At 48.6% G+C, this 15369-nt stretch overlaps 1 protein-coding gene across 1 annotated transcript in view; it reads right to left on the reverse strand.

Moving 5' to 3' along the window:
- The window catches only part of COL4A1 (collagen, type IV, alpha 1), a 148970-nt gene that overhangs the window by 16182 nt on the left and 117419 nt on the right, over positions 1 to 15369 (reverse strand). Inside the window, exons 29-44 of the mRNA XM_012637938.1 lie at positions 13514 to 13611; positions 11353 to 11503; positions 11027 to 11140; positions 10370 to 10537; positions 10146 to 10235; positions 8999 to 9151; positions 8797 to 8895; positions 8608 to 8697; positions 7473 to 7612; positions 6927 to 7053; positions 6753 to 6833; positions 6169 to 6267; positions 5469 to 5519; positions 3166 to 3351; positions 2455 to 2588; positions 284 to 356 (exon numbers count right to left, since the gene is read on the reverse strand). Coding sequence (XP_012493392.1) covers positions 284 to 356; positions 2455 to 2588; positions 3166 to 3351; positions 5469 to 5519; positions 6169 to 6267; positions 6753 to 6833; positions 6927 to 7053; positions 7473 to 7612; positions 8608 to 8697; positions 8797 to 8895; positions 8999 to 9151; positions 10146 to 10235; positions 10370 to 10537; positions 11027 to 11140; positions 11353 to 11503; positions 13514 to 13611 — 1854 coding nt within the window. The remainder of the gene's footprint in view (positions 1 to 283; positions 357 to 2454; positions 2589 to 3165; positions 3352 to 5468; positions 5520 to 6168; positions 6268 to 6752; positions 6834 to 6926; positions 7054 to 7472; positions 7613 to 8607; positions 8698 to 8796; positions 8896 to 8998; positions 9152 to 10145; positions 10236 to 10369; positions 10538 to 11026; positions 11141 to 11352; positions 11504 to 13513; positions 13612 to 15369) is intronic.

Consider the following 15369-nt stretch of genomic DNA (forward strand, 5'->3'; position numbering starts at 1 on the left):
ATACATTAATAAATTAATGAATGGTTGAAATCCATGACTTCTTATTGAGAAGTTAATGATCCACTAATTTGTAATAAGAAAATCAGAATGTCTTTATATAACCATTCACAGCATTGTACAAATTGGGCTGCACACAGAAATGACATTTTTAATTTGAAGAGAACACTATCTTGCACTGTAATGGAGCCAGTGCAATCAGTACTAAAGGGTCCGTGGTCAGGAAGCTCTTTGAACAGCTCGCCCTCCACTGTACGGGCTGTGCGGCACATCCTCTCTGTCTTACCTTGAAATCCTGGAACTCCTGGTGGTCCCATATCACCCTTAGAACCTGTGATTCCTGGAGAGCCACCGATACCCTAGACACACAAAGAGGACATCAGCTGGGATTCCTCAGGACACACACGATCAGTGTCTTAAGTAACCTGGGGGTTGGAAAACTGAGAAAGCCCCTCAACATTCTGCAAAGTGGATTGTGAACAAAGGGTGCCTGCAGTTTCCTAAATGGTGTAACAGGAGTGACAGAATATCTGTGTGTGCCTAAATTAGGAAAGTGAAAGGTGGAGCAATCTGTTTCATTCCCTCCTGTCTGCTGTGCTTGTCCACATGTTAGGCTCCCTGGGGCCGGTGAAAGTCTTCCACCTGCTGTCTCCACCCCATAGTGCGACGTGCACACGCAATCGGAGCTCCACAAGCACCTGTGGTGGCAGCATATCCATCTACCAACACCACACTGCCTTTCCAGAAAACTTTCCCCTCAACACTCAAGTGTGACCATTTTTCCTTAGCATTAGCTTCATATCTTATCTGAAAATCAATTTTAAATATGGAAAGAAGATAAAAAAATACTAAAGAACTTTTTTAGAATATAACAATATTCATGTATTTTAAAACATTAGCTCATTTTCTTGTTTTCGACATAGTTGTTCCTTTCTCTAGTCATAGGTAGTAACATGTAACAAGTTTTATTATTTCTTACATAGATTTGTTCCTTTGCTTTGCCTTATTTTAGAAGTTCCATAAGCAGAATAAATGCACAAATATATACACACACATATTTGTACATATATATGTAGAGAGATAGACAGATACGGATTGGCTCCAAGAGTAGGGAGTGTATCTCTATATTTTATTTCTAAGGAATAAAAGCAGGAGTACATGAATAAATGACAAATCTTCTACACTTACATCACTAGAAAACCACAATATAGCAAGAAGGGGTCTGGGAACATATTCACACACATGGGCAGTGTAGGGTGACGTGCATACAGCTCCGAGGACCGGGAGTAGGTAAAAGCGATTACTGCTACTCCATACAGCCTGCTCTGCGTTATTGTTCATAAGCATTTCATCAGCTACTGATTGAGAAGTAAAACAGCACCATTGTTTTTTAGTGCATGGCAAGCTAAGATTAGTCATTCTGCATCCATTCTCCAGAAAGTGCCCTAATGACTCTAAACATGTCTCTGCTGCTGATGAACAGTCCATAGTCCTCCCTGCAGGGGAGAACCTATGTTGACTTGGAAAAGAATTCTACTCACTCCTATTATCACCACAGAGATGTGTCTCAAATCCCTTCCTGTTTCCAATCTCCCCTGATACATCCTCTTTCTCCCAATGTGTGTTAGCAAGAGAGAGACAGGCAGACAGACACAGAGAGAGACAGAGAGACAGACACAGAGCATGAATCTCTGCTAATGCATCTATTTGACCTCAACAAGCCACAGAAGCACAATCCTTCAGCCATGGCTGTGGTTGACCTGAGAATCCAACCAGAGATCCAGGAGCACCACATTAGCTAGCAGGGGCTGATGTTCAGGTAATGCAAAGGACCAAGTTCAATAAATACAAACACACGCAAAACCCACTACTGGTCACTTATTCCACCCTGAGACATGCTCCCCTGAGGCTCATCTAAATCACCGGGACTTTAACTGCTCGACTGCAATATTCTAGTCCTGCCAATCGTAGGAGACGCTGGGCTGGTTTTACAGAGCTGTTCTTTACAAAACAACCCCGGCTTGCTTTTTTGCATTGAGTTTGGAAATAGGTCTTAAATTTAGGCACTGAACTATAATTTCCAGCAGTATAACATTTCTCTTCTCAGGGTTTTTGTAAAACTAGATTGTAGAAAATGTCATAATAGTTTCCTATTCTGATGCCAATAAAGATGCTGATTACTGGCAGGAGAGGAGAACCTGATTTAGAGAGGACACGGGAGTGTGGCACATGTGCACGTGTACATACGCACAACATGGGAGTGTGGCACGTGTGCACATGTACATATGCACAATATGAGAGTGCAGCACACAAGCACATGTATGTATACACAATACTGGAGTGCGGCATGTGTGTACGTGTACATACGCACAATACATACACACATGTACAGATAGGAATAATTCTGTGACCAGAGAAGGCTCCTTTCCAAAAACAATTTGCAAATCAGTAACTCACAGGCATGCCCTGGAATCCTGGGTCGCCCTTGGGCCCTGGAACACCAGGGGCTCCTGGCCAGCCGGGTTGTCCTTTTTCGCCTTTCAGTCCATCGAGCCCAGGGAGCCCTTGAGGTCCCATAGGTCCCGGAAGCCCTAATGGGAGAGACAAGAGTCACACATTTGGGTTGGAGGGTGATGCTATGTGAAAGTGCCCCGGGTTGTGGGGCTGTCACCACTCCCACCCAGCTGCCCCCGACTGTATACAGCACCATGTCAGGCAGCATGAGCCCTGAGAAAGAGATCAGGGCAGGTCGTAGAAGGAAGAAGAATGTTCATACAAGTGCCACAATCTCTGTCTAAAACACCTGGGGTCAGTGCCTGGGGTGTCTGTCTGCCACCACTGGAGTCCTGGTCATGGCGAGAGGGTGTGCCAGAGTGTTATGTCGGTTTAAGACAAACATCATAGACAGCACAGGTGTCCAGCCTTTTTCAACAATTTCCTTTCTTGCATCTCCCTAATTATTACTCAAATTCCTTGACAGAAAGGACATGTGGAAATCTTTGACCCAATGGAAGCCAAAATACAGTTTCAAGCGGTAACAAATGTTGCAGAGTTCTAAATAAAAAGCTCAACTGAGACTTCAATTGTTCCTTTATTTCTTGCACACTAATTTCTTCTTGTGAATTCTGCCCCAGCCCCCGGCACTGACACCTGGCGAAACACCCTTACCTGGCAGGCCGGGCTGTCCCTGGGGCCCCCGATCTCCTTTGGGCCCCTCCATAGCGTGTCCCGGAGCACCAGGCAGTCCTGGCTGTCCTTGTGGTCCCGGAGGACCCATAAATCCTTGTTCTCCTTTGGGTCCAGGAATTCCTGGGCTTCCCGCTAATCCCGGGAACCCCACATCACCCTTGGAACCTAAATGAGAAAAGCAGTTTGAGACGGTGGTGACGGCACTGCGGGGCAGGGGCTCAGTGCACTGACGGGCAGCTGGGGGTGGGTGTTCCTTGTCCTCCAGCACCCCTCAGAGTGGCCTCCTGAGGGCCCCAGGGGGGAAACTGGAATGGATGCTCTGCTCTGCTTTTAAATAACACTCCTGGCTCCTACCATGGCCTGGCCTGGAAAAGAGAAAGCTTAGCATGCTAAGAGCATGCATTAATACTTACACTTTTGAAAAGAAGCATTCTATGGCAAAGGCACTTGAATACGTGCTTAGCAACTGCATCACTAAAATTAAAGTCTTATTCTTTCAACAGGCAAATGGTTAAATTGTATTATATCCCTACAATGGGACACTGCTCAGCCATAAAAAAGAATGAACTATTGACACACGCAGCAACACGCATGGATCTCAAACGCAAGCATGGAGGGATCATGAGGCCACATGGGAGACTTTTGGGGTGATGGGTGCGTCCACCACCTTGAAGGCGGGGATGTTCTCACGGGCACATACACAAGTCAAAGCCTATCAAACTGTTCACTTTAAATAAGTGTTACATTGTCTGTCAATGACACCTCAATTGAGCTGTAAAAAATAAAAATAAGAGGTGAATCGACAGAGCACAAGAGTTTCAGAGCAGTGAAACTACTGTGCATGATACTATGATGGTGAATACACGTCATTAAACATTTGTCCAACTCCATGGAATGTACACCACCAAGACTGAATTCTAATGAGCTCTAATAGGGACTGTGGATGATTATGATGTGTCACTTGTAGGTTCATCATTATAACAGATATGCCTCTGGTACAAGATTTTGATGGTGAAAGAGGCTGTGTGTATGTGAAATATGGGAAATCTTTGTATTTTCTACTCAATTTTGCTGTGAACCTAAAACTGCTCTTAAAAATAAAGTTTCTTTAAAAAAAAATAAATAAATAAATAAAAATAAGAGTTCATAGGGAAAAAAATCCTCCATGTTTAGTTTTAAACATATTACCCAAAAATTGCCAATAAAAATACCAAAAGTCTAGGGTTCTTTCAAGGTTATTAAGAACAAATGAAAAGGGAATGGCACAGGGCCGAGTCCTGTTCGGTCACAGGGCTCCTCCTTGGGACTCTCCCCTCACTGCAGCGAATCGGAACACAGGCATCGTGTGCAGGTTGTCCCAGGGCAGCAGGATGTGTCAACCAGATTGCACAGGATTGTACGGGCAGGTAAGGGAAAGGCGGGCAGGGAACAGGCATGTCCCCAGCTCCCTTTCTGAGCAGGAGCCTTTGCAAGTGGCTCTGTGTCTGGGGAGGGGAGGCAGCCGCCATTCCCCAGGCAGCATCCCCGGCACCATCACACCCTTCGAGAGGCGGGGCATGTCCAGTGCCGGACCGCACACTGCACAGGAAAGGCTCCGGGCTGGCCTCAGGAGAGCCAGGGCCCGGGGAAACAGAGCCACCATGAGCCCTGCTCGGTCTGAGCTGACATCCCAGGCCTTTCCCAATCCTCAGAGACGGCCCCGGATCACTCAGGAACCCCCGGCCTTGTCCAAGTGACCAGAGTGTGTGCCCTCCCCAGCCGTGGCTACTGAGGCTTTCCTTTCAGTGTTGCATGGCCGTCGCTCTTGGATTTCCAGCGTCCGCCTTTTCTTCCTGACAAAATGCTACGGCCTCTGAGGGAAGAGCCTGCGTCATGTCCCCTCCCAGCTCTCAAGTGTGCTTGGGAATTAGCTCACCAGGGCGTTCAGGGGCTGTCTGGCCCATGTGACGTCCTGTCCTCCCTTCACATAAGAATGACCAGTTTTAGAAAGTAACAATTTTGATATTCCGATTACTTTCTAAGCACAAAAATGACAGGGGTTTCCTTCTGTCCTGGATTTTATAAAATAAGTCCAAATAAAAGAGAATCTCCGATAATGAGAGCACGATGGCGTTAGCAGGCGTGTCTGGCAGGACATCCCCTCTGGACCCAGAGTCTATCCTCCACGCCCGCTGCTGCCTTGCTAAGGGGGACGGGGCTGCATCCTGCAGATGTCACCCTCTGTCTGCTGATACAGTGAGCAGCGGTGGCTAGAAAGGAAGCAAACACTGAACAAACATTACCTTTGTCTCCCTTGGTCCCCGGAAACCCTGGGAATCCTCTTCCTGGTAGACCTGCAAGGTGAGCGCAAAAAGCCACATTTCTCTTTACTTAAATAATCAGTCTGCAGGAACAGTACAGTGCAGCATCAGCTCTGAACTAACACCGCATACACTCGTAGAGTACGTGGAAACTAGTTAACTGCACCGTGGGAGTAAAACAATATTCCTTCAATTGTTGTAAGATACCCTTGACAGGATATTCATAATTTAGTGCCTTTCCCTAAGTACCTTTCAGCTCAGAACCATCCAGCATTTAGCAGGAATGATCTGTGCAAATGAACACTTATTTCTGACGGCCGTCTGGAGACGTGAGATGGGCTCCTCGGACGATGGCCAACTAATCGCTGTTCTTTACAGAAGGTGGGAAAGCCAAAGCCATCAGGGCAGGGATGAATGTGAACAAAGGGCTTGAGCGAAGGGCCCATATGGGGGAAGGGAGGGTGGGGTATTTCTTATGAATTATTCCTATAAAAAATGAATGTATGCAATGTAAACACAAGGGTTACAGACTGAAAAGATGAATTCAGCACCAATAGCACTGGGACCCCGTGGCGCCCCTCCTCCATCCACTGTGCACCCAGCTCTGCCCACCGAACATGGCCTGCGAGTCTGTGGCAGGGGGTGCTGCTCGTTCTGAAAGGGGATGGGGGCCGGGCCGTACCTGGTTCACCCTTCTCTCCCGCCGGCCCCGGGATTCCATCACTGCCGCGCTCCCCTCTCTGGCCGGCTGGGCCCGTGGGGCCGGGCTTCCCAGGAAGACCTCAAAGAGAAAGGCCACGTCAGTCATGCGCAGAGCCTCTCCCACACCCTGGAGTCCACATAAGATGGTCGTCTTTTAAGGGAGCTGTTCCCTCCTGAGCACTCCCGGCTTCCCTGAGGTTACTTCTGAAACCCCCTCAGAAAGGACCCTTCCTGCTGTCAGCACCGCCACCGAACCCTGAGCCACAAAGGCTGGTGAGAATGGAGAGCAGACACCTCGAACCCCACACTACCTAGAGAGACAGTCTGGAGACCAGGCCTGGTTCCTACCTCACGGCAAGACCTCGGCAAAGCACCGTGAGCCCCCCACACTCAGTCCGTTCATCAGCCGAGTGCAGGGGCAGACAGCTGGCCTCCGGTCAGCCCCGCAGCAGCGTCCTGAAGCCTGAGTCCCATCTATGTGGGCAGCCCCCTGAGCCTCTGGAGTCCCTGTCCCTGGAGGCTCCTGTCCACACGCCCAGCCATGCTCTAGAGCAGGGCCTCTACCTGCTTCTCCTTTGACGCCCTGAACGCCATCCAGTCCTGGAAGGCCTTTGTCCCCTTTTTCTCCGGGCAGCCCAGGGCTTCCTAAAGAAAAAAGCGAAACACCAGACCACCTGTAAGTTGGAGTTTTTGTCGTCTGTGATTCTCATGTTTAGGAGGAGGCCCCAGGTAACCTACCTGGATAGCCAGCGCTCCCGGGAGACCCCTTTGGGCCTGGAGACCCCGGCATCCCTGGGATCCCAGTGCTTCCTTTTTCTCCCTTCTCTCCAGGGCTGCCTGGGAAACCTGCCACCCCTTGATCTCCCTGCAAGTGAAAATCAGGCATATATTAATTTCTCATCTGTCCCTGGACATTTTGGTGCAGTGATTATTGCATTGTAAACTGCCATTGCCCATTTCTCGCCAAAGTCCACCTCCGAAAACAGAGGAAAAACTTCAGCACAAAGGAGCCAACTGCCCCATTTCTACTCACCAGCAACCCCTCTGATTTCTCCCGGGGATAGCTGCCCCCTACCCTGGCCTCCCCATGAGTCTCTAGCTTCTTCCTTGGGTGGGGGGACAGGTATTGAATAGAGTGGGGAGAAGAGGCAGCTTCTAACACCCTGGGGGCATTACTGGAGCTCAGGACTCACTGAATGTGCTGAGACAATTACTGAATATTTCTCAGGAACTGTTTCCACCGAGAGGGGCGGAGGGGATGTTTCCACGCAGGGTGCTGGTTACCTTGGTCCCGGGCAGCCCAGGAATGCCAATGCCAGGAGGGCCTGATTGCCCCTTCTCTCCCTTTGAGCCTTTCTCTCCAGGTAAGCCGGGGATGCCCTGCAGGCCGGGGATGCCAGGCACACCTTTTTCTCCAGGGCTTCCTGTAAACACAAACAACTGAAACTAGAACGTGGGACTGGCTAGTGCTAGTGTTAAAAATTAGAGTCCCTTGACAGCCAGCCAAGAATGAGGTAAAGGACCATGGACCCCTTCATTTATCAACCTGCAAACAATCCAGCCAGACGTCAGTCACCCAGGTCACATCGGAGTCGCCCTGGGCAACGTTTCTCCTGTCTTTTTATAAAGACAGAGGAGAAATACACTAACTTCTTAGAACACATACTTTCTCAACAGTATAAAAATGACTCTTACGTTCTTTATTATATAACCAACTCTCACTAACCAAACGAATCACAGGGCGCATGGGGCAGGTGTGCAGGGTGAATGCACCCTTGGTTTGTAATGTACGTTGGTGGCCAAGCTTATTTGTAAGTAGGTATGACCAGCAACCTAGCTGTTTATGTTTCAAGTGATAGCAGTACCTCATAGAAACTTAGAAGACAGAGAGACAGACTTTCTGTCTTGACTCTTCCCCTTTCTGGGCAAGGTATGAGAAGCATTACCTGCCAGACCCCCTCTCATGTTCCCTCTCTTTCTGGTTGCTGTCACTGGAGGGGACCTCACTGGCAAAGCATGAAGGCTGGCTCAGGACTGGGGCAGAGGAGTCCGGGGGATTCTTCTGAACTGACACAAAGGGCTCCAGAGGCAGGCCCTGCTCTGGCTGACAACCCTGAATGGAGAGCCAGACACCTTGGGAGATGTTGGCCAAGTGGGCAGCCACTTGGAGATCGTCAAAAGTTGGTTGTGTCCAGCCCATGTTTTATTTTATTAAATTGTAAGTTTTCATGGCCATGGTCATAGCATCAGCCAAACGCCATCCATCCATCCCTAGGCAGGACTGAGGATGTGAATTAGTGTCACAGACACAACTGCCTGGATTATGTCCTCAGTGGAGCAGGATCTCATTCTGTAGATACGTCCTGCCCATACCACACACACATGTGCTGCAAAGACTCCTCTTCTAAATCCAAGTTACCTGGCAAGCCCATTCCACCCACAGATCCTTTCGGTCCAGGAAGTCCAGGGGCACCTGGTGTTCCACTTATACCTGGGTCGCCTTTAGGTCCTAGAATAAGAAAGAGGACAGTCAGCAGATTGCCATCTGCAGAAAGCGCTGGGTAGCACATACCCCCGCCCCGCCGGGAACCTGAGTGCCACACCGTACCTGGCTGTCCAGGGTGTCCCGCCTGCCCGTCCTTTCCAGGCACTCCTGGGGTCCCAGGGTCTCCCCGGGATCCTTTTTCACCAGCTGGTCCAATTTGTCCTACAAATCACAGAAAAGAGCAACCATGACCCATGCCTCCTGCTTGCAAAGCAAGCGGTTGCAGAAACACAGGCTGGTTTGGTGTCATTTATGGAGAACTTGCCTTTCTCTCCCTGGTCTCCCTTCTGTCCCTTCATGCTGCCCATGTCCACCTTGTCCATGGACCCAGGCTTGCCGGGGAGACCGACGTCCCCCTTGTCACCTTTGTAGCCAGGGTCTCCCCTTGGTCCCGAGGAACCTGGAAAGCCGTGTTCCCCTGCAGAGGAAAGAGAAGGTACCAGATGAGGCTGGTTACAGAGCTCGGCACACTTGCTGGCTAGGACATGACTGATAAAAGAAGGTATCAATGACGAATAACTTGTTCAAAAATGGCATTAAGTGCTGACTGTCTGAGTTACACAAAAGAGTCTGAAACCAAGTAAATGAACAATCAAGCTATTTTCCAAAAGTCATTATTTGCTAGTAATGCTACTATATTCAAACTTGGCTTATGACGTTAGATAATTTATTATACATTTTCTCGCCTTCCCACATATCTTTATCACCCCTGCTCATTCTACCCTCAATTTCTATACAATAACAGTGTAGGAATTTTCTTATTCTACTAAACAGATGACTTTTTTCCTTTTTTTTTTGAGACAGAGTCTCGCTCTGTTGCCCCAGCTAGAGTGCAGTGGTGTCATCATAGCTCACAGCAACCTCAAACTCCTGGGCTCAAGCGATCCTCCTGCCTCAGCCTCCCGAGTAGCTGGAACTACAGACATGCGCCACAACCCCCAGCTAATTTCTCTCTTTTTTGTAGAGATGGGGTCTTGTTCTTGCTCAGGCTGGTCTTGAACTCCTGACCTCAACAGATGCCTTTTTTTGTATCTCACACTCGAAGTCAATTTCTCTTTGAAAAAAGTTATTATGGGCCAATTTCAAATAACAAGAAAAGTAATGAAAGTTATGACTTGTAAAGTCACGACATTTGCTAACTCGATTCTGCGGACTCAGTCCCTGTGCCCTGGCAGGACTGAAGATTCCACCGTTTCTCAGAAAGAATCTCAGCCGCATCTTCCTTCTGATTTGCTGGGCAGAGCTGTTCTGAGTCTCCCGTGCGCTCTGCACGTCGGACGCCCACTGGGTAAGAGGCGTCTCCCAGCCCCTGTTTGATCTTCTTAACTTCGCTCGTCACCTCTCAAAATGACACAGGACCTCAACAATTTGAGAATTTCCCAAGGGGCATCGAGAGAGACACAGATTCCTACCTTTTTCACCCGGGAATCCTGGAGCACCTGCTGGTCCCGGCGAGCCCGGCTGCCCAGGGGTCCCCATGACGCCCATCTCTCCCTTGGGACCTGCGGCCAGAGGGGAGGACCGTGAACATTTCCCCCCTCGGAACACGGATGGTAAACGCTAAGAGTCACGGAAAGAATGAGGCAAGTCCTGTTTCCTTGTCCTCAATCCAGCCAGAAGTTCAAAAACTATTTACCTGGAAACCCGGGGATTCCAGGTGTCCCCTGCTGTCCAGGAAGGCCAGGGAGCCCCGACTGGCCCGTTAAGCCAGGAAGTCCTTGAGCACCTTTGTCTCCCTTAGGGCCCGGCATGTCCAGTCCGGGGAATCCAGGGAAACCCTTCTCTCCTTTTATTCCAGGAGGGCCTGAGGTTGGGGGAAACGAAAATGACTTTTAGCAGAGTTTACAACTCGTTTTTTCTGAACCGTTTCTCACTGATGGTTTTACCCTATTCTGCTATCACCACCTAATTCTAAGATTATTACTATTAAAGTCAATGGTAGCTTCTAGATATGGACTCAATTAGTTTAAATTATCTGCAACTTATTAACCTCCCCCCAAGGAGAGATAATATAGAGTCATCATTTTGAATAAAATTTTAGGTTATTGAAAATACAATAAAGGAAAGATCTCTTTGGCACATAAACCAATCTCAGTGGCAGGAAAGAATAGAAATCTATGACTCTACGTTTAAGCAAACAAGCAAACCTAACTTTGCTAAATGGAATTGACTTTTTTCCCTTTTATTTCACAAATCGTGCTAATCTCCCCTTCATGCAGACTCCAGCATCATCTCCTACACCATCGTGACCAAGCGTCAGAGAAGGGATAATTCTTGAAGGATGTCACGTCACCTGATGCCCCTGGGGGTCCCTGTCCTCCAGGGGGGCCCCTAACTCCGGGGGGGCCAATCCCTGGAGCTCCTGGAGATCCTGCAGGGCCTGGCAATCCAGGAGGTCCAGGGTCACCTGGAGGGAAAAATTGTGAATAAACTGTAGAAACAGTAGCAGACGCTTCCCACTCACACAATGGCCACAATGACAGTAAACCATGAGCTCTAAACTAGGATTTTCATCATTCTTTCAACAAACGTGTCTTGAATATACCTAGGTGCTCTGGAAATACAAAAATAAGCACACCCACTCTTTGAAGCAGTCTGGCTAGATCTGTAAGAAGTTACCTCTGATTCCCTGCAGCCCAGGGGGGCCGATTGCTCCGTGTTCTCCAGGAACGCCTGCTGCCCCGATGTTCCCCTTCTCCCCGGGTGTGCCAGGAATGCCGGGAAGACCTGGCAACCCTTTGAGTCCTGGTAGACCAACTCCGGGCTCCCCCTGAAAATCCCCAAAGCACAGAGAAGCAAATTGACCAACAAAGTCAATATTTCTAACAAGCCAACAGCATGAGCGAACATTTAATGGGTACTGCCAGTGCATTTGGTAAGAATATCTGTTCAACTCTTTACAAAAGTTTGCAAAGCTTCCTCACACCTATTATTTTCTTTCAATCTCACCGCAAGCCCCAAAGATGGGCAATTTTTGTTATTTTCACTTCAAAGAGGAGGAAAACCAAGGTTCCCCACAGAATGACCTTCTACCTAGGCCTCTGACCCAAGCTTGTCCCCTCAGCCCTGCTGCCTGAGCCTGTGAGGAAGAGCTGACCCTAAATAACTGACAAAACGCCAACTATGATCTGTGACCAGTTACCTGAATGCTTCTTAAGAGATGGGAAAGTTCCAAGGCTAGCATGGAGACCACTTACGTAGTTTTTTATATAAACGAAGGCTTTCGCAGCAAATTAAACATTTAAAACTACTGCATGTACCCAGGGGTTTTGACAAATACAGATGATTAGAAATGAAGGAAGTATTTTGTAGAGTAAGGGCACATTCAAAATAGCCTCAATTTAGACATAGACGTAGACTGTACTTGTACTCATTCGAAGCAAGTAGGTGGATGTGAAGTCACAGCCCTCCACTACATGCAAGTGACATTTCCAGATAAGGAGGACATTAGTGGGTACTGGATACTTCTCTCATGTCCCAGCAGGAAATTTGCAAAATGGAAGGAACTCCATCTAAAGGATTCTTTAAAAAGCACACTATTTCAGATCACAAATCAAATCTTTCACTCCAATTCCATTGGGCATTCGCTGACTCCTGAGCCTTGCGTGTTTAAGGTGATCCACACACCACCACAGTTGACTAAATTTTCAAATCGAACATAGACTATAAAGGGAAGCTGGTGCATGTTGTATAAAGACAGACTTCCAAAGCCTTCCCCTCCATCTCTGCCATGCAGAGAAGGCACCACAATGTCAGACATCTCTTAGGAAGGAGCTCCCTGCAACCACGGAGCCACCTGCCTTCTCCTGAAAGAAAGTGAGCCGGCCCAACCTAGTTCTGTCATCGGCAAAGTCTATCTATTGCCCTCAGCTCTTTCTCCCATTTAGCACCAACACTTTCCAGCAATTTCACTTCCATTCCTTATAATCAGAACAGCAAGGATGAGACGGGGAACCTATAACCTCAAGGCTACATGTGGCCCTTGGATCCCCGAGTACAGTCCCTCAACCAACCCCTTTAACCTTTTATTAAAAGAACTTGTTCTGTAAAATTTGGATTCAGTCAAAAGGATCCAGAAGGCCACATGTAGCTCCAAAGCTGTGGGGTCCCCACCCCATCCCATTTGCTGAGCAGAATTTCAAGTATAAGCAAGTTGGGAGAAGAATATTTGAGGGCAAAGAGAATCCCAAAGTCACATCAGACCAGTGGTTCTCCAGCAGGGACACTTTTGCCCTACAGGTGACATTTGGCAATGTCTGGAGATGTTTTCAGTTGTCACGGCTGAGGGGGGGAGGCTCTCCTGATGTCTCAGGGACAGAGGCCAGCAATGTTGCTGCCAAAGGTCCTGGAGGGCACAGGGCCACCCCGCAGAAAAGGATTTTGGACCCAGAATGCCAACAGTGCCAAGGCTGAGGAACCTGCACTCTGAGAAACGTCCTGGTTGGCTGTGATCTCTGTATGACAGAGGCTTTCCTACAGCTGTTTCTCTGCCACTTGCTATAACGCATTTCACACCGAGACCCAGCATGCACCGCGCAAGAAAATCTCATAAAGTTTCGTAAGATTGAAACAAATGTTTCACAAAATCAGAAAATATCTCCCCTCAAAATATTTACTGCCATGTGCTATGTACTCTGGTATTTTCTATTCTATGCCATTTCATTGAAAAACAAAACACGTTGGTTCAGCCTATCCTGTGAGATTAATAACCCACATTTACTGTGTCCCATTAATAAAAAGCTGAGTGGGAGAGAGCAATCTAGGGAATTGTCACACCCACCTTTTGGCCCTGCAAACCCGGGCTGCCAGGTAAACCGTTAAATCCTGGGCGACCTGGACTCCCAGGGGCTCCCACATCTCCAGGTAGGCCATCGACACCTGTGTGGAAGAGTCAAAATAATTGGCCCAGTTACAATGCCATTCCCCACTTTCTTTACTTCTCTTACACTTGCTCAAATGTCCCTGACCTGATTCAAGATGGTCACCAAAGAAGCCCTTTGGTGGCCTTTGGGGCGACCCTGAGAGGCCAGATGAGCCCACCCTTCCAGCACCTACATTCTGCTCTTTTTCTCTCACGCTGATTCTCCTCCTTTCCTTTGTTCTACTCTCCTCAGCTGTTCTTTCCTGCCCTACTTCCCCAATAGGAACAAATAGCTCCCTTGGCATTTGCAGACTGAGAAGGGCATTTTGGAGGGGACAAAGCATGACTGTCACCTCATGAGAAATGCAGACCCTGCAGATCTGCTCAGTCAGACCCACTTTTTAACAAGATCCCGCATGATCTGTGGACACGTTCAAGTTTGAGGAACGCTTCAGATCACCAGCTTGCAAACTAGGCTGCACCCACCCTGGAGTCACCAGACATCTAACAACTGTCTGGGTTGCGCCCCCAGAGGCTCAGATGGGCTTTTGTTTGTTTTTAGAGATGGGTCTCACTACGTTGCCCCAGGTCCCAAACTCCTGGGCTCAATAAATCCTCCCACCTGGGCCTCTCAAGTAGCTGGGACCACAGGTATGAGCCACTGTGCCTGGCTCTAATGGGCTTTTTAGCAGCTACCCACGCGGTGCTGATGGGCAGTGCAGTTGGCAACCATGGGTTTAGACTCTTTACATGTGACGCTCAGTGGCGACGTGTAAGCTTGCAGAGGCCTAGGCCTGAATCGCACACGCTGTGCGGCTGCTACACAGACAGAGTCTGGGAGTGAGTGCATCTAACCACCACGCCCACGCCTCCACACAGGTGTAGGGGCCACAGGCCTCTGTGAGGGAGGCCTTCCATGATGACGGTGACAGGGCACTCCCGTGGGACACGGTGAGTCATGGGCACAGAGAAGGCCTCAGCATCTGTCCCTCTTAAACACAGAGGGTCTGTTGCCCTGTGAGCCTGGCATAAGTAACCTCGTGTGTGTGTGTGTGTGTGTGTGTGTGTGTGCGCGCACATCACATGGCTCTTGGAGAAAAGAGCTGCTGTCTCCAGTTCTCCAAGCGTAACAGTCTACACGAGAATATGACGTGGAGCCTCTAGACACAAAGCCTGGGAGGCTGGGGAAGTTTCGGCCACAGGGCGTGTTGTATGAAGACAGACTTCCTTACACAACGCACCCCTTTTTATGCTCACATCACCCTCTTTTCAGCCAAGGACCCAAGGTCTGTAATAACAATCTATTAGCGTCTACCCGATAAACAAGTAGACCTAAGAAATGTGAAAAAAGAAGAAAAAAAAAAAGGTGAAATTGCCCTCATTACTTCCTTACAGTTCTCAGAAGGAAGTGATGGTCCTCAAATGCCAGTGCCCTGTGGGGACGCCCCTCTCCACAGGGGTCTTGCTCCCAGGCAAAGCCCTGTCTCTCTGACTCCCAAACACACCCTGGCGGACTCAAGTTTTCTTCTCTGATAAGAGGAAACCCCTCAAGGGTGGGTTTTAAACAAATGCCACTTACAGTGGTGCCCAGGCAGGTTGCACAATCCTAAAGTCTCATCTTCTCTCTAACCCAACCGCTCCGCCACCAGGCACCCATCGCTTAAAGTGATTGAAATCCCCATCCCCGTCCTCAAAACTACCTGAACTCTTTTGAAAGCCCCAGTTAATACCAGGGTCACTAACTTGTGTGGTGTTTTTACGTCTGCTACCTCCTC

Source organism: Propithecus coquereli, unplaced genomic scaffold (assembly GCF_000956105.1).
Source record: "Propithecus coquereli isolate 6110/MARCELLA unplaced genomic scaffold, Pcoq_1.0 Scaffold125, whole genome shotgun sequence".
Classification (NCBI taxonomy): domain Eukaryota; kingdom Metazoa; phylum Chordata; class Mammalia; order Primates; family Indriidae; genus Propithecus; species Propithecus coquereli.